Source organism: Barbatula barbatula (genome assembly GCF_947034865.1).
Source record: "Barbatula barbatula genome assembly, chromosome: 2".
In the NCBI taxonomy this organism is placed as follows: Eukaryota; Metazoa; Chordata; class Actinopteri; order Cypriniformes; family Nemacheilidae; genus Barbatula; species Barbatula barbatula.
The window spans coordinates 16,121,650-16,141,225 of NC_136767.1; the positions used below are offsets into that span (position 1 = coordinate 16,121,650).

Genomic DNA, 19,576 nt, shown 5'->3' on the forward strand with positions numbered 1-19,576 from the left:
TTATAAAATGTGGTAGTACATATCAGCACTTGGCTTCTAAACAGTACCAGTTCTCTTCATAATTTATAAGGGAGTTGGCAGGAAGTTGTTCCAAGCATCTTAGAGAACTTGCAACACAATTCTTCAATGGAAAAAGGCCATCCAATTAGCTTCTCTCTCTATGTAATCCTAACATGACTCTGATCATGCTGAGTTTACGGCTCTCCGGGACCATAAAAAAATAGTCTTTCCTTGTTTTTAACTGAACATTATTCTTGAAAACAAAAATGATTCATAATTTTTTCCACAGACACAGATCACATAAAATAACCCAAAAAACTATATTTGTAAAAGAATATAATGAACGGCTCGGGAAATAGCAATGTCCAGATGAGGGAAAGGAAGGAAGTCTGTACAATGGGTTGTTAGTAACAGAAACAGGAATGAAGAAGGTTTGCAGACAGCATTGCTAGGATTTCTGTCAGAATAGTCAAGTCATAATAACTTGTTATTGTCTTCTTTGTTTATGTGTAGGTACAAACAAATAAACAGTGATCATCTCTCCCCCCCATCTCTCTCTCTCTCTCTCTCTCTCTCTCTCTCTCTCTCTCTTTCTCGATTTAGTGAGAGAAAAACAATGATGGAAAGAAGATATTATGTTCCACTCTTAGACCCCACCTCTCTTTCCCCCACACTTTAAAGCATTTTGCTGTACTGTGAAAAGCTTTTATCATCTGTGACCGCAAGCTTCCTACATAACTCTGTTACACAAATGTGTAACAAGGTTAGAACACAAAAAAACACAATAACATTTCTAGACTGAACACAATTTTATTAGCAAAATCAGTTACTCTTCAACGTACAAACAGATTGAGTTCTTAAAGTATAGCAGTACACTCATGTAGATCAGGGTGTTAGATCATAGAAGAGCATACAAATACAATCCCCCAAATATCTAACTGCGGAAGACCAAACTTCACCTTACATTTTCATGGAGTGCAACACAATGCATTTTTATGTCTGAACAATGGAATGTAGATCTGCATCATTTAAAGCTTTTGAAGCAGATTAATAATGGAATGTATACAAGAAAAGAATGCCACAATTTCACAAGAACCTTTCAGCGATTTCAGATGTTGTGCAGTACAAAACCGATTTGTAAATGATTGTAAATATTGGCTGTAATAAGTTGTGTGTATTCTGTTCACTGTTTAACTGAGGAGAAGTGCCTGGTCCATTCTGTTGATGTGCCAAGAAAGACTTGGATTGCAGATTGCAGGTCATCAGGTTTTTATTAGTTGTTGAAGATCTGCCGAGGTCGACCGTATCCAGTCATGCCCGCCTGCGATGCCCCTTTGTTAGTGCCCATCTGTAGGCCAATGACACTCTGACCCTCCTTCAGCTGATCGTCAGTGAAATCCCTCCTGTTCTCATGGGCTTTCCTAAAGATAAGAACAAGAGTATGTGTAAACAAACACACATTTGTTTAAAGCCTTCCCTCTTCTTTGTTGTATATTTCGAAATAGTCTAAAAGTCGAGCAGATTTTCTATAACACACAAATTTATTTGCATTCCTTGATCCCACGGTCACACATTAAAATTTGACAGATTGTGAAAATGTCCGCTTCTCAATATGCGTTCTTCAGCATGTCCACTTCTCGCTCTACGTCATTAATAACTTTCAACGTCTGGTTCCAATACTCAAGAACACAAGAACAGAGAACGCATGGAAGTGCCCTGATGCGTTCTCGATATAAAGCATGCATCGTATGCAGCCTCGTGTGCTGTCCCAGAAGTCAAGGTGGCGCGTCCATCCAAGTTCGTTCTGCTGAGGCTGCATAGCAATACCGATCTCCACAAGAACACAAGTCCGTTCTTTGTGTTCTTGGAATTGAGAAACGGCCAATGTCTGGCCAATAAGTGTTTGTAATCGTGTTGCTATGACGACGAACCACAACCGCAAGACTGCCAGTACAGCCGCTTGTTTTTGTTATCTGGTCGCTATGGTATCTGGTCAGCCAGCCGGTTCATTCTGAGAACAGGAAGCAGAAATTACAATACTCACTTGTGGAACCAACTAGGGTCACCTTTGTAACAACCATCTTCCTTAGTAACAGCCAGACTCCCCAAAGACATCAGTGTCATCTGCACGGCGGCGAGGTCCTTACCTATCAGCACACAACAAGTAATTAGGGATTTAATATATAGTATATCCTATTTTGGTCAGATTTTAGTTTAGAGTTTAACTGAATAATAACTAGTATTAACTATGCAGAATAAGGCATTATGAATATATAATATATATGTGCTTTATAAGAATATGTTTATGGCCCATATCATAGTGCTAGTAAGCAACTATTTAATAGGGAGAATTGGACTGTAATCTAAATTGTAATCTAAAAATCTGCAATGTAATATTTGTATCTAGGTTTACACTTAATTTATCTATACATGGTCAAATACTTATACGACCTGTCTTGGCTAAATAGGCTCAACATATAAAATATACAGTAGCTATCGTTTTGTTCAGAAGACATCATTTGAATAAAGAATTAATTAATAAAGAAATAATTTGGGTAAACTTTTCAATTCAATTCAATTTTATTTATATAGTGCTTTTCACAATGTGAATTGTTCCAAAGCAGCTTTACAGGGGAAAATAAGAAAATGAAAAACACAAAAAAGGTAAAACACAGCACATGGTGTTTATATTACAAGTAAAAGTATTCTAGTAAATAATATCTAATGTCAGCAGTCTCCCGGTGGTTTATTTAGCATATTTTGCATTAGTTGAATGCTTGGCTGAAAAGATGTGTCTTTAATCTAGATTTAAATTGGGCGATTGTGTCTGATCCTCGAATAGTGTCGGGAAGGCTATTCCAGAGTTTAGGTGATAAAGCTCGACCCCCTTTGGTGGATTTAGTTATTCTAGGTGTTATCAAAAGTCAGGAGTTTTGAGATCTTAGAGAGCGTGATGGCTTGTAGTGTGATAGAAGCTCTGTTAGGTAGGTAGCGGCTAAACCCTTTAAGGCTTTATAAGTGATCAAAAGAACTTTAAAGTCAATACGATACTTAATGGGGAAGCCAGTGAAGGGTTGATAACATTGGGGTTATGTGATCGTATTTTCTGGACCTGGTAAGAACTCTGGCAGCTGCATTCTGAACTAACTCTATAGTTTGTTTATTGATGATGCAGGACAACCACTAAGAAGTGCTTTACATGTGGTCAAGTCTTGAGGCATGAAATGCATCACAAATGCATGAATAAGCTTCTCTGTGTCAGCAACACATCGAATATTTCGTAATTTGGCAAACATTTATTAGGTGGGAAAAGGCTGTTTTTGTGACATTTGAGATGTGAACTCTACTCAAAGGTACTTTTCCTTTAAACATCTGCTTGTGATTTTCTTTTAGGTTCACCAAAAGGGTTTTCTGGTAAGTTTCTAATAAGTACCACCATGAATGTTTAGCTGTATACATGGACTTCGTGGACTGCTTTTTATGGACAGAATTTTGCTGACAAAATGCATATGTCATCCCCAGTGCATCAGGGTCAGTGGACACTCACCCTCCCAGAGGTCGACTGTTTGGAACATGTCAGACTTGGTGACTCCGTAGCGCTCGGCAGCAGCGAGGAACTGAGAAATCTGCTCCATCTGTTTAAAAGCCATTCCAGAACTTTGGACCTTTTTCACAGGCCTTGAATCTTTATGGAGACTGTTGATCAGCTCACACAAAACCTATTTAGACAGAAAGGAAAAGAGTGCCATGATGAGTGTAAAGACTTTTATGGATCATTCTATGTTAGGTAAATACTTGTTTTTGTGCTGCAATCTGATTGGACAAGCATTGTTGTGACTCAGTGATTAGAGCATGGCGCTAGCAACGCCCATGTCATGTGTTCGATCCCAGGGGATCGCACAAAGTCAGAAACTAATGTATAGTACAATGAAATGTATGTCGCTTTGAATAAAAGTGTCTGCAATTGAGTAAATGTAATGTAAATGCATGTTAGCTATGGCTTAATCTATTTGAACATAGTGAAACACTTACACAACCATCTTTAAGCCACTGCTGGAAGCCTTGTTTTCCAGCTTGAGGTTTTCCTACAGCATCCCCACATTGAGCGATTATCCATTGCACCAGCCGCTCCTCAAGGTCCGGATCATATTTCTTGTCGATCTTACTCTGCACCTCACGGCTCAGACCATAGGATGGACCTTTATTCGCCATTATTGACTGTGCAAACACACACACAAAGAACAGAAACAATTTATAACCAACCCAGTTGAACATGAATAAGCAGGCTGTCGGATCATGTGACCTGTTCTGGCAGATATGGTTTTACTTGTAAAATGCCAGAATGTGTGTAAGCAAAGGACCTAGCAATGAAAGGAACGTCTAACTGTAATGACCAGCTATGCAAATCACAAGTCTTTTACATTTTCAATGCAAAATATCTGAAGGTCTCTTCCAGATGAAATTAGGACCTGCGTGAACTCAACTGTGTCCTTTCAGAGAACATGTTGCAACACAACCTCTGAACTGGAGAAAGAGATTGACCATTCAGACTTTAACTCAAGATCATTGTGTGTTTTCACAATGCTGCAGGCGGCTTTATGTCAAAATGTTCTTATTACTTTTACTTTGACATACTAGTCATACTAGATTATCAGGATCTCATTTTTATCCGTTTCAGTTTCAGGATCCAGTCCAAAAACAAATTGAAAATACAACAGATTAGCCAAAAAGTGGAAGTATAGGTGTTTGTGAGAGCAGGCTGAAACATACATTCTTTGAACATTGACCTTATTAATCTTTGTTGAAGACTCTTCAAGACTGCCATTGTTTGTCTTGTCACAACAAGTTTTGGGCTTTTTAACTACAAGGTTAACCAAAAACACTACCTTGCCCACCCAACTTCACGGGAGAGACCACTCAGCTTGACCAGCACCAAACTAAAATCTATTTATGAGCATGCCTGGCCCAACAAGGTCTAAGCTAGTCCTGTCAGCAGGGATGTTATGATATCAGACATTCACAAGATGTTCATACACATGTACAATTATAGACACACAAAAGAAGAAAGTCTCTATAAATCATTAATCTTTCATGTGTGAAAATGACATTATCGCTGCTTGATATTTGCAAAATGACACATTCAAACTCGCCCTTCCTATGTTTGTAGAGAAGGTGGCGCCTAAATATATGTGTGTTGGTGTGTCTGTGTGCCTGGATGAAAATATCTGTGTATGGCTGTCCAATTAGCTCACATCCTCAAAGCAGTTTCCTGTTTGTAAACACCTGTTGGGCTACGTACAAATACACAAACACGATAACAAAAGCACACATGCATTGACTGATGCAATCATACAGCCTTATAAAACTGTTTTTCTCATAATAAATTGTATATCTTTATATTATATAACAGACTGTTTGACTATGGGCTTTTGACCTTAGGCTTAAAATCATGCAGTACAAAGAGTTATAATACTCCAGCTGTGAGCATGGTGTTTGACTGTGAGATGTTATATAAGTGCACAGATTCGCTTAATAGGACAGGGTGTTATAATCCCACTATTTCAGCAATATTCCCACTATTGGTTAAAAACATATAAGACACGTAAAATAAGTAAAAATATATTTTAATTTCATATTGAGTTGCCAAAAGAGTAGAAAAATGAATGAGCACTACCACAACTGAACCACTGCAAAGGACGAGGTGTGCTGTGGATGATTTACACTACAAGAAAAGAGAGGATTCTTGTTAAATGGAATGCGGCACAATAATCGTTTTACCTCGATTCTTTTTGTGATTGTTGAAGGGCAAAATTACGCTTTTGATTATTTTTCGATTAATTGCACAGCCTATGGTGTCAGATTTACACCAGGACTTGAATTAAAAAAAGCTACCTAATTTATCACCTCGAATTTTATTGTCCATAATTTAGAATATTTGAAAATCTTTTCTATGAATTCACCATCCTAAAATTTGTGTTGTGAAATTCAGGTTTTAATTATTCAAGTTCACGATTTCAGGTCGTACATTTTTTTTTATGTCATAGCAACACGGAAATGGTGGTGAACACCCGGTTGTGATGAAATCGGTATAAATGCGCGTTGAATACTGCAAAATACATCTCTTCTAATATCTCCAATTGTTGCGTATACAGAGCTGCAGCGGACATTAAACGACTTTACTTGGGCTGTCTCTTTAATACCGTATGGGTTAAATCCATGTTGCTGCTGATTGGGCTGACATTCTTGACACTCCCACCAAACTGTATCTCAAACCCTGTTGCAGACAGTTGCAAACTGTTTCATGGAAACGTGTCGTTCTGGTTTGAGCTTGAACATGCACCAAGTCTAAATTTCCAGGAGTTAAAATGTAATTTGCCAGAACCAAGCCTAACTTCTGGGAATATAAGGAATAGCAATCGACCGTCGACAAAAGCTGTGTCTCGTTTGGGAAGGTCTCATTCGAAGCCCGCTACGTCATCAAAACTGTCCCGTTTCATAAAAAGAATGCACCCTTCTAACGCGATCTTCTTTCAAGAGAATTCGGAGGACACGTGAGGTGTATCCTTTGTTGTTAGAGAAAACCCACAATTCCTTGCGTCGGCCAAGGCGCTCCACCTTCAATCAAATATGTGGTGTTTAAACAGTTTACTAATTTGTGTCATGTTTTTATAATCTTAGCAGGCAGATGTAGTAAATAGGTTTACAAGTGTTTAGTGATAGCGTTTTAAGACAGGAAGGCAAAAATGTTACATTTGTTTAACTCCTTTGGCATTGTTTAGAGTGGAAAGTAAGCAACTTTTTACCTCTTAAAACAATCAAAATCATTTAAATTAATTTGACAGGTGTGCGAGCGCAACGTGTTGTCATAGCAACGTGGTACTTCCTGTTTCCTTTTCTGCCAGTATGTCCTACGAAAGAAGTCTCGTTTAATTCTATGTTGAGGATTCTCCGTAGGCCTATGCCGCATCCTTTTAGAGGATGCGACCTCTGGAGGACACAAGGACACAGCCTTACGAAACGAGACACAGCTGAAGAGTATAGAACGAATCTCTGATGCTATATTTAGTGACAGCCAGTAGGAGGCGCTTCGGCAGCGCGGCTGCCATTTTGGGAACCCACAATGTTGTAATTGTAAGTACACATTTGATGTAGATTAAGCCAACTTTTTATATATATATATAATGTTTATATTAGCCAATATTTAAAAGTAAAAATACAAGGTAATAAATTCGGAAGCTTTTTTAAATTCAAGTCCCGGTGATATAAATCTGATGCCATAACAGCCCTTATAGTATGTTTATTTAATTTAAAGGGATGGTTCACCACAATAAGGAAAATTCTGTCATCCTTTACTCACCCTCTTGTCATTTCAAACCTGCAAAATAATTTATTTTGAAGATTGTTGGTAACCGAACAATGGTGGCACCCATTGACTTCTATTGTATGGACACATCACCACAAAGAAGTCAATGGGTGACACGGTTGTTTGGTAATCAACAATCTTCAAAATATCTTCTTTTCTGTTTTGCAGAAGAAAGTCATAAAGGGTTGAAATTACAAGAGGGTGAGTAAATGATGACAGAATTTTTTAAACTTTAAAACTTATTTTAAACATATCACAACCCTCACACCCCGTTGTGTATTTTTAGACAATAAACCGGTTATGTGCTCCATTAACTGAAGTTTGATCAGATTTATTTAACTTCTTGTTAGCTCACACAGACACACACTCAGTCACGTACAATTCTCCATAATTGAATAATAATCTGTCTGCATGACACACATTTTCCCCTACAATTAAGAGTTGTTCTTATTTCTTGGTCTCTCTGTGTGTATCTGTGTGTGTTTGTGTAAGGGAAATGGCAGGGAGGAGAACATTATACTCTTGCAACATGTCATCAGCAACAGCTAAAAAATATCTGACAGACACGCACATTGAAAACTCACAACATGTAGAAACATGTAGAGCAGACACAACACTTCCAAAGAACATTATTATACCAAAATCTCTCACTCTCTCGCTCTCTCTCTCACACACAAAAACACACAGACAATCTCTCACTTTCGTTTGTTCATATTCGTTACAAAGCCATTTATCTTAGCATTACACAGTATTACATGTCATTTCACATGTACTTACCAGTTTATGTGTAGAACTCTTGCTCAGTAGTCTCGGTATGAAAGTGCGTATTCTTTGGTGCACACAGCTGTGTGTGTGAGAGAGAGATAGAGAGAGAGAGTATATCTACCTCTTTATGACAGAGTTCAGGGTCCAGGCTCAGGGAGTGCCAGCCTCGTGAAATGAGCACAGAGTGAGATAGAGCATGAGAAAGAGTGAGTGAGAATGAGCAGGAAAGAGTAAAAGAGGAGGCAACAACATCCATAAAAGGTCATGACTTTTTTCAAAGTTCTGCCCCTTCTTTCCTCTCATTTTCCTGTATTGCAATGTACGTCCTTATTTGGGAGAGGGAAAAGCAGCGGTCTGGACAGAGCAAGGAATTTCTTCACATGCCTTCTCTTCCACTCCGCCCAGTAGAGGAGGAAGAGGGCTGGAGGATTGATAGGATCGTGAATCACATAATATCTTGGCATTTTTAAAGGTGGCTAATGGTTGCAGGGCTTGATGAAACAGGATGTTACACATGCAACCATGACAGTGAAATGAAACAGACGAGGTAAAGTCAGTACGACGGTGGTAAAGTGAAAGGATCACCCTTTGATCCGATTGAAATTACAGACTAACACTAATTTAAGTAGCTTCGTTTTTGTTGGAATGTTTTGTCATTCAATGATTTATAAACTTTTAACTTCCTCTTGACATATTATTTTTACAAAATTGTAGGTATTCGTTTACTTTGCCACGTGTGGTTCACATTGGTCTGGATAGGCTCTTACGTAACTTAAAATGTTGTTATTTTTAAAATAAGTTTAGAATAGTACAGTATAGGTTAATTGTAGATTTTTTAAGATTTATTAGACGTTTGAAATGTCAATACTGGAAATGTTTACAGTGAGAAATCAGGGCTCAGTTGATAATGTTGTCTGCTTCTGTTGTGATTCATCAGCTGCAGGGGCCACAGGGGCGTCTTTGTGTTATTCACTGGTCTGATCTGATATGAGACACTGTAACACAAGAGTGCCTATGGGTGGGGTTTCACTCTGTCTCGGTCTAATACACACACACACACACACACACACACACACAGACAGACAGACACTATAAGTAAACACATCTCATGGACTTTATTGGTTATATTTTGTTATCTTTATTTAAAAGTTATATACATACAGAATTAAAACAGACAATAATCATAAAACAAAGAAATCATTATCACAAAACATGCTCACTTTTACTTTATTTCACGATCATTCGCCATTCCGTAGTTAGATTTAGTCACTTTTATAAAAATGCATCTTGAGACAAAATAATGGTGAATTCAGTTACAACAGCTAAACATTAATTGTAGTCTGGATCTAGCATTAAGGTGATAGTTCACCCAAAGATTTTTTTTCATTGTACTCACCCTGTCGTCATTTCAACCTATATGACTTTCTATCTACTGCAGAACACAAAAGAAGATATTAGGAAGAATGTTGTTAACTGGCACCCATTCACTGTCCATACAGTAGAAGTTAAAGGGTGCTTGTGCTGTTAGGTTACTATATAAGTAACTGGGTTAATCTGCTTGACCATGGGGAGGGGGCCAATTCATCTGGGACTTAACTTTCGTGATATCCCGGATATCTCGGGTGGAGAGCAATACTAATTCCCCGAGATGGTACTGCAGGGTCTCCTTCGAAAGGGCAGCGGAGTAGATCTTCTGGAGTCGGATGACTCTCTGGAGATGAGGGTGTGCTTCGTCCCAGACCCTCTTGCTCTCCTGGAACCAGTGGTTGATGGAAGGTACCTCAGACAGTACCCCTCACCATGGGAACAGTGGTGGCTAGTAACCAAGTTGAAAAGGTGTCAACTTTGTGGCTGGTTGGCCAAGGGAGTTCTGGTGTACTCGGCCCAGCAGAGGAACTGGCTCCAGGATTCCTTGTGGTCATGGCAGAGGGTGCGAAGGAATCTTCAAATCTCCCCGTAAGACTGGGGGTGGTAGCCAGAGGATAGACTGACTGTCACCTAGGAGAGACAAAGTTGCTCGCCATACCCGTGAGATTAATTGGGGACCTCAGTCAGAGTTAATGTCCTCAGAGACCCCGAAGTATCTAAACACATGGGTGAAAAGAAGTTCAGCAGATTCCATTGCCGATGGCAGACAGGGGAAATAAACAACCGAATTTAGATAATCTATCAATGGCTACAGGTAAAGGGAGAGGGGTTTTACTTTGGGAAGATGGCGAGGACTTTTGCCGATGGTTGGCGGGAGGACCGGAGAGGTAAGTGCTGGTGACGGTGACACGAGGTGAATAACCTTAAGGGCTCGGCTGGCTTGGAAGACTTGGCAATGCAGCACTTAAGGTAAGCTTACGTTAAGGAGTCAAATACTAGACCAGATGCTGACTGAAGGGAGAATGGCTTTTATGCTAGGAGCATAATGAGGGTTGTGATGTGCGGCAGGTGAGAGTGATTACAATTCCAGGCATTCTGAGGCATGAGAGCAAAGACCTGAAGTATCTGCTGAAGATGTTTTTGGCCTCAGTCCCTTGAGTGTTCTCTGCTGGACAGCGGTTGTTTGTAAACCTCCTCAACATTTCTAAGCAACAGAGCCATCTGTGTGCCCTGTCTTTTGTTATCCTCCCACACAGAGGCCTCAGAGTGGCCCTCTCTCACCAGCGCCACTCACTGGTACAGACCTACTCTTCCTTAGTTCCAATGTCTGAGTTACCACACTGCAATGGGGATGTCATTTCTTAAAATTATATTTCATGTATTTTCTTTTAATTTTGTCAGGTTTTTATATTTGCATTCATTTTTTATATATAATTTTTTGTCTAAGTAATGACAGCATAATTATAATGATGCAGAGCTTTATCCTTTGCTATGGTTCATCAGTGGCTGACCTCGTGAAATACGTTTGTGGAATTCAAATATTTGCATAGTGAGCACTTACATGTATATTTGCCTGTTGTCCCTGGTGACTAATCAACTGTGTTAGTTCTCGGACTTGCCAAGCAATATCTCATCTCCGTTATTATTAATTGGTAGGAACCGTTTACCCAAAAATGAAATTCTGTCTTCATTTACGCACCCTCAAGTTTTTGTAAATCTATGTAAATGTCTTTGTTCTGATGAACACAGAGAAAGATATTTGGACAAATGCTTGTAACCACACAGTGCTTGGCAACCATTGATAGTTGGAAAAAATGCTTTATAAATGTCTTTGTTCTGTTAAACACAAAAGAAGATGTTTTAAAGAATTTTGGAAAGCAAACAACCTTTCCTACTATGGTCAATGGTGGCCAAGAACCTTAACCTCTAATCAATATGAGATTTTTAGGAATGATAAATGTTAATTGTTTTCATTTAACATTGATGAAAGGCTTTCCTATCCTCAAACATTGTTATTAAAGTCCAATCTATTTGTGTCTTTGACACCCCAACTGCACTGTTGTAAAATTCCAAGAAACAACAAAGAACTCTCAGATGTCACCCATTTAAGTAAACACTGAACAATGTATATGAGGTTTGTGGAGATGCAGAACAGATAACACAGAAAAAAGTAGATGAGCTGGCTCTGGTTGCACATGTGTTGGTGTGTGAGAGAGAAAAGCCGTCTGATCTTATCAACTGTTTTTGTATTAACAGCGGTATCAATCGGTCACTAATGGGACAATAGATCAGTGTGTAGCATAATGTGATGTAATCCAACAACAGCATCTGTGGGATGTTTAAAAAATGAGTCAAACGGGCATTTTCGAAGGAGTATTTCAAGAGTAAGTATAAGAACATTTAAAAAAAGCTTTAATACACACAATACATTCAATTTAAATCCTACAGTAACAAACTAATGAATGAGACACCTTTATCCCATCTCATGAGATCACCTTGTGAATTAAGATTACTTAAGAAGACAAATCATTTTATCATTTCAACATTTTATTGATGTTAGTATGACATATCCGGCTTTTACAACATTTTGTAACCTTACAACAAAATATTTTTTGTCAGACCCAAATGTTTGTAAAAGTCCTTGCTGAAAATGTCCTCAATAGATCTTCAATACGTGATTGCGTCCTAAGATCCTGAAATATTATCAAGCAAATCAGAACAAAGAGCTACCAAGTTGCTTTAGCATCCAGATAACTTATCGGATCTCTTTTCATGATAAATATATATGTGAAGAGTTTGGTTCCAAAATGACACTTTTATTGTAGATTCCAGTTAATTTCAATCGAACTGGTTTGTTTTGATTTCAGCCATAACTAAAATAATACAGCAAACCAACATAACAAAACACAATCGAAATATGATAACATATAAAAAAACATGATTTTTGAAAAGTTATCTCGTTTTGGAACCAAACTCTTCATATATACAGTTTATTATGGCAATTGTAGTTGGACTTCAGATGTGTGAGAAAGAGAATGGATCATAATGGCCATGGGCGGAGTTTGCATAATCTTTTTCAATACGGTCATATGAATACATATGTGATGACTACTTTGGGTTTAGGGTTTGCCTCCCTCAGGATCTTCTGAACACAACTCTGTATACCCACATTGTCTTTTTAATGGATATGTGGACAACATCCAAATATAGATTCCATTCTAATGCCAAGCGTAAATTGCCTATTTTAAAGGCCCAATCTTATTTTGCTATTAAATAATGGCTACACGCTTGTGTAAGGGCTAAATTTAGAGTTAATGTACAAGAACAATCAATATCTTAATGTTAAACCTTTGCATCTATGAAAGGAACTCCCTAATATATTGTCTAGGTTTGTGTGCTCTACTCGGTAGCATACAGCAGAAACCCACTAAATGTGTTATAATGATTCTGATCATCACACAGCCAGCAGCCAGGCTGGAGACTGACGGTAATGCGGTCCCCTACGCGGAGCTCCGCGAGTAAAACAACAGTGGCCTGGTCTTCCTGGTCTTGATCGTATTTCTCTCGGAGTGCTGCAAGGGCCACACCGTTCTGCCTGATACTGACGCAGATGGCCAGAGATACACCTGGTGACCCTGCGTCACTGAACGCGGTTAATGCCAGATTGTACACGCCCGATCTTGGCACAGTGAACACACCAGTGGTGGAATTATAGGCTTCTCCAATGTTGATAAAGATACTCTGATATGTCACATTTACAGCTGCCTTCACCGGACCAACACAACGTCGCTTGTCAGCTAGACCCGTAGAAAATGCCACTCGGTTCTCTAAACAACGACAAAGAACATGTATGAAGCACATTAGACAAATCAGTGAGGTTGGACATAGACACAGAATAGATAGTTCTATTGGTTCCCATCTACCAGATAACATCCCACCAACAGAAACCAACACATTACCAGTAGAGACCATTACAGTTTCCATTATAACCACTCAATCCATACAATTGTCTATTGTGTTTTGGGCAGGGTTCTAATTTTTTTCAATTAAATAAGATATTTGTGTCATAATGTATGACTTTATCATTCAGTTTGTGCATTTTGTGTGTTATATTTTATTATCTTAGAACAGATGTCAGAACAATCTGAGATTAGGTCAAAAGCTTGGTGTTGGTTTAGATGTTTGTACCTCTGATGTTTCTGAGTGTGGTCTGTGCTCTTGCCAGCGAACCCTCCAGTGAATTCAGACTGGTGTTTAAATAACGTTCTAACTCCCATTTTTTCTTCAGCATCACACAACAGCTGCACGAGTCCTGGTCAGCCAGACATGCTAGTGAGAGTAAGGATATACGTTTATATCTATATTTCTTTCTGTCAGTCCATCCAGCTGTTTTAAGATGTCATCAGGGCACTTGTCTTACGGTTGATGACATCTGGGGCAGGAGTTTCTCCCGGTGCTTCCCATGAGAATATTCGTTGCTGCTGCGACAGCACCAGTGGCAACACACAGAGCAGCACAACAACACCTAGATGTGATTCAGTTGGTAACAAAGAGTAATAACACTGACACTATCCCTCCAAAAAGTGCTGGTTTGATTTTTTGCAGTCATGGCTTGGTAAAGACATTGGGTGATTGTAACCCAGCAGTGTGTTCTGTCCTTTATTTACCCAGCATTTGTCAAAAACAACCCAACACTTTTTATAATGTTGTGTCAATTGAGATGACAGTTATATCAATATTTCAGAAATTAAACTTTTCTTGATCAGAGAATAACATTTGGATTGATGGCGTCCTGTAAACATGGGATTAAATCGATGCAATTCTGCTCAAATCTAAACAAATTAACAATATTTGCATTCCTAAATACTTAAACTAATTTAAATATTTTGGAAATTATAAATAAAATACATATGCGATTATAAATCCAAAACAATTATCATAATAAATAAATAATATAATAAATTATTAAACAGCAATTTAAAGTTTTATTTTTGCTAATTCAATTACAACATGCTTTAATTTCATTAATAATAAATAAATTATATAATAAATTATCATAACAAACAACCCTGACGTTTCTATTTGTTAATTTAATTAACGAATAGTAAATTGTTCATAATAAAAAATATATGTAATTTTCCTTAAAATTAAACAAAAGAACAAATACCTCTAATCCAAAACCACAAAACAAATAAACAAAACATTGATCTGAAATAACAAATTGTCATCTTTCTCACCTTCCATGTCTCACGCTACTTCTGCTTTGCCTTGTTGAGTCAGTTGGAGCAAATCAAAACCAGAGCCTGTATTCTACTTTATAGCCTGACAGCCCTCCAACTGTTCATGTGCAGAGGGATATTCAGGTGTGTGTTGGTTTGTAAAAGGGAGCTTTCAAGAGTTTGCTTTAAAAGGCTTGTATAAAAGCCCTCGGTCAAAATATCTACAAAAGGAGGAAACTTACCTCAGGTGCACTGAAACACAAAACCCCACAAAGCTTTACACCATGACAGTGCTCAATACAATAAGACAATGACATGCATTAAAGCCGAGAAATGAAATGTGATGAATTTGACCGCACAATCTCAAAGGAGAAAACTGCTATCTTTTAAAAGCAATCTAACAGTTTTCCCACTAAAGGATCTCTATTCTTATTGATTTAGGCCACAAGCAATCTAATCATAAGAACACACCACACCTATGTTCACAATAAAACACAATGCAGTTCAAAATTATGCAAAGCATCACGTAACACGTTGCAATATAAGTATTCCCACATGCCATTTTCTTAGTTCAGACTTTATTTGAGTCGATACCAGACCAGTGTTCGTAAAGACAAAGCCAAAACACAAAGACCATACAACAACACTCAGAGAGTGCAAAAGATATTAATTCCTGCAGAGATAAAGAAAGAGACAGAGAGGAAGTCTTTCCACATTTAATCTCTGTTTTCTTTTTGATACTTTAATAGTTTAATATATTACTTCTAATAATAGAAGATTAGGTAAGGCAAATGCTTGCTACCATATTAAATATACAATGAGAGACTAGTACAATCTCTCAAAGAAAAGTCATTTTCCACAAGGAAAGCTGTTCTGTGTGTTCCATGTTATTGGAAGAGTGTTTTTATCTTTACATGTAGCTAAATAGCAGTGTTGGGGAAGCTATTTTACAACTTTTTAAACTACATACTACACACATTTTAATGATGTTCAACCACAGTCATGCTTCCAATTTAAGCTCCAAATGAAATTTAGCAGCATCTAGCAGTGAGGTTGTGAACTGCAACCAATGGCTCGCTCACCCCTCACTTTCAAAGCACACGGTGGTTGACACAGAACAAAGATGTCATCACATTTTCGCTTCATTGCTGAAGGACATAACATATTTACTCTTTAGAGCAGTTTGTCCATTTAGGGGAGGGGTCTCCAACCCTGCTCCTGGTGAGCTACTGTCCTGAAGATTTCAGCACCAACCCCAATCAAACACAGCTAAAGGAGCTAATAAAGGTGTTTAGGGTTGCTTGATAATTACAGACGGGCGTGCTGAAACAGGGTTGGAGCGGCACTCCGCAGGACGGCAGCTCTTCAGGAGCAGGGCTGGAGATCCCTGGTTTAGGAACAATATTGTAAATTCCATGCAAGGGGACCTGCAGTGAGTGTAAAGAGAAATAGCTAATTCTAAGGTAATAAAACATAACGCTTCATTATGTGAGGTCTTTATACACCCCTGAAGACACATTTATGTTTTTTATATTGCATTTCTGTCAATAGAGCCTCCGAAAATTACACACTGGACCTTTAAGCTACACTACAGACTACTAAGACAGCTAAATGATAGCTACTTCACTGAAACAATAAGGTGCAACAACTTATAAATACCTGGATATATATTATACTGATCACAATTAGATGTATTGTATTTTTTCTGGTAGAAGACGAGGTGTGAATGACTGATCTCAAAGTGACATGATTAAACTAGTATCTTAAGAATTAAATAAATAAATAATGACTGGTAGTATTTACCTTAAAATTGTCACGTATTGCATAAATTAGCTAATTTTTGGAAAGCTGCACTGTTTTTACAATAGCGGATATACTGCCACACTACTGAAAATTTAAAAACCTGACGACTTACTTACTCCCCAATACTGCATAACAATAGGTATCACCAACAGACTACAAGCTACATGATTTTAGATCATTGCTCAAACATTGCTTGAGGGTCTTTTGATGGTAAACATTGAGACATAGAGTGCATTATAAATAAAAACCAATTATACAATATTTGCAAACCGTGTGAGCTTAATGTTCATGCAGTGTTGTAGCAAGGGATTTGTTTTGCATGCAAGCCAGTTGCTAACAAAAACCAGCGAGACTTCACACATTATGTCATATGCATAATGCATTGGTCTCCTTTCAGCTATTTCACTCTCATTCATTATCTTTGACTTTGTCGTCAAAGGTGTCTTGGCCTTTGTATGCCGAGACGTATCCACTGGTATCAGGGATATCCTCCCTCCCCGCACGGCCTTTTCCTTTTCCTGATCCGTCAAAGCGTTCCTTATGAGAGCCAGTGTACTTATTGCTGTCTGTTAACCTGTCCACAGCAGCTGCTTTTGCCACTTTCTGTGGAGAGAAAGAGATAGAGTATGGGATTCGGAGGGGGGGTCTTTTTAAAAAACTGTTTTGATTGGCTGGAACTCACAGTGACACCTATGTTGGCGGGTTCTTGTCCGGCAATGAGACCGTAGAGAAGCTGTACTGCCTCCTCCTGGCTTTTCCCTTTAAAACGCTTCGGAGCCAGCTCAGACATGGCTTGTGTGAACTGCTCAAATGTAATGACACGTGCTGTCTTTGCCCTAAAACACATAGAGACAGATCTTTATGTCACATGTTTTAATGGTATTTTTCCTTTACTTATTTGTACCTTGAAATTTATATAATTATTACTTTGTTGCAGGTGGTATAAAGACCCTTTCACACACAGAACAATAGAAAGCCTCAAAGTTTCATCTGAAACAGGAAATAATGGGACAGAATAAGTGGCTCCTGCCCTTTAAAAATACCCAATAGTGGGAGCAGCTGTTGGATTCTCTAGATTTTACGGAGCTTTCTGAAGTTCAGAATGATGTCATAAAAATTGTTGTTTTATTTGGGGGGGAAATGAGAGACTTCGTGAGAACTCATGGGGACCATAAAGCACACATGAATTAAAAAACACAAAAAGTTATATTGATTTCTTGAGGTCTTTAAATTTCAGTCATAATGGTCACATTCGTACTTGACTTTGCTGAAGACAATATCCACATCTGTGCTGGTGACATTTTTCCCGTCGATGATCTTGCAGTCCTTACACAGCTTAACAAAGTTTTTCCCATTCATCTCCTTCCCCGTCGCCTTGGTGTCTCCATGAACAGCGAATTTACGGAATGACGTCCCAACCTCTGCCAGCGAAACCTCACCTGAACCCTCAGCCATACTAGCAGATTACACTGTATGGTACAAAAGGGAGAATAAAAAAACTGAGTGGGTGAAAGTGAGTGTATGTGTAGTGTTAAACAGTTTATTTGAAATTATGTCTGCAGTCCTGATGATTTCCCGGTAATCCTGTAAGTGACACCATGATTCACTATATAGCACACTAATATATACTGTTCCATTTTCACAGATATCTTTTAATTTACTTCATTTGGAAAACTGACAGCACCAAGTCCACCTACACATCAACACCACAACACACACACACACACATCAAATTGACAATTACTCTACAAACACACACTCACAGACACACACACAAATTTATATTACTCACACTAAAAGCTGTAATTCAATAATGGTCCACTTAGCTAAATTAGCTTCCTCTCTTTTTCTTTCTGTGCCATACTGTTACTCTCTCATATCGGGGGATATTTTATCCCTAAAAGCATCATCTATAATGGAACGGAGCACTGCGATTACCTTTCTAGACAGAATGATCAAATACAACTATATTTAGTCAGATTACTCATACATGTGCATGCTTAAAACCTCTAGCAAAACAAGAACAAGTGCATACTTTAAACATCATTCGACAAAAACATCCATGCATTCATCCATTTTAAATGCTTAATTTCAATATACAATATATCTAATACATTTTCCCCAAATAAAATGTACATCTATGCTAAATCCTATGCATATATCGCTTAGCAAATACTTTTAGGTGGGCTAGTGTTAAAGAAAGAGAGAGAGTGTGAAGCAGAGAGATATGGCCTACCTGACAGTGAGGTGGATGATCTAAGATACTGATGCTAAGCTGCTTCTGAAAGGATGCTGAAGGGTGTGTTTCGTCCTTCTCTCTGGTGTTTATGTGAGGTTGGGGGCTTGTGTTTGTGTGTCTTCTTCCTGTGTGTGTACGATGACGTGAGATGGAGGGAGGAGAGAGCACAGCCCAGCACTGATAATGACATCACTTGCATCTCCCCCTCTCTCTCTCTCTCTCTCTCTCTCTCTCTCTCTCTCTCTCTACCACATGTCCTGTTGTCCTCTCTTTGTCTCTTTGCTCATTCGCTCCATCTCTTTAAACACTTCTGCGTCACCGGCCTAGATATTCCTTCACTAATCTCCATCCCCTTCCTCCTCTCAATCTGTCTTTGTCTTTGTGTCTCTCAGCCGTCACACCCTCTGTACAGCATTCAGTTTTAGCATTCAAAGTGAAATTTATTAAACACACAACCGCAAAGATACATGCACACAAATAAAAAAACATGTGCAAAACATTTTGTAATACACTATATTAGTGAGGACTCTGGGGGTTTGCCTTAAACACGCACACACTTACTGGCAACAAAACCGCAAGCATTAAGACCCTCTCACAGAAACCACCATTTCCTGGGACAACTACAGGAACCTTTACTAACACAAAAACATGAGAGCTCCCCCTACAGCATGCAAGAAAAAAACACATTACAATGCTAACCTGGTATTGGGTGCCCTCGTGTGTGCAAAGAATGTGCATCTTTTCTCAGATATATGGGGGTCAAGCAGGGAGCTCGGCTTATTTTGCCTATACCTTCGAGCACACTGCTGTATAAGTTAT

The 19,576-nt window shown here is 38.5% G+C and overlaps 3 protein-coding genes across 4 annotated transcripts; all 3 read right to left on the reverse strand.

The window, feature by feature from the left end:
- Nucleotides 1-790: 790 nt before the first annotated feature.
- On the reverse strand, nt 791-8,510 carry tagln2 (transgelin 2). Its single transcript, XM_079487471.1, has 5 exons — nt 8,141-8,510; nt 4,033-4,218; nt 3,548-3,719; nt 2,045-2,147; nt 791-1,421 (listed from the first exon to the last, which is right to left on the reverse strand). The coding sequence occupies exons 2-5, from the start codon at nt 4,210-4,212 to the stop codon at nt 1,274-1,276; spliced, it is 603 nt and encodes a 200-aa protein (XP_079343597.1). The 5' UTR covers nt 4,213-4,218; nt 8,141-8,510; the 3' UTR covers nt 791-1,273.
- Nucleotides 8,511-12,030: 3,520 nt separating this feature from the next.
- LOC306902463 (complement C1q-like protein 4) lies at nt 12,031-14,861 on the reverse strand. Its single transcript, XM_079471054.1, has 4 exons — nt 14,734-14,861; nt 13,917-14,021; nt 13,685-13,825; nt 12,031-13,323 (listed from the first exon to the last, which is right to left on the reverse strand). The coding sequence occupies exons 1-4, from the start codon at nt 14,738-14,740 to the stop codon at nt 12,896-12,898; spliced, it is 681 nt and encodes a 226-aa protein (XP_079327180.1). The 5' UTR covers nt 14,741-14,861; the 3' UTR covers nt 12,031-12,895.
- A 395-nt stretch (nt 14,862-15,256) lies between these two features.
- Nucleotides 15,257-18,991, reverse strand: tppp2 (tubulin polymerization-promoting protein family member 2). 2 transcript variants are annotated; one of them, XR_013787625.1, is made up of 5 exons: nt 18,755-18,958; nt 17,777-17,987; nt 17,201-17,354; nt 16,143-17,121; nt 15,284-15,927 (listed from the first exon to the last, which is right to left on the reverse strand). XR_013787625.1 is itself a non-coding variant. In XM_079474196.1 (4 exons), the coding sequence occupies exons 2-4, from the start codon at nt 17,971-17,973 to the stop codon at nt 16,927-16,929; spliced, it is 546 nt and encodes a 181-aa protein (XP_079330322.1). In that variant the 5' UTR covers nt 17,974-17,987; nt 18,755-18,991; the 3' UTR covers nt 15,257-16,926. The 2 variants fall into 2 exon arrangements, 1 of the variants encoding a protein (XP_079330322.1); XM_079474196.1 differs by having other exon boundaries at nt 15,257-17,121; nt 18,755-18,991.
- Between the last annotated feature and the right edge of the window lie 585 nt (nt 18,992-19,576).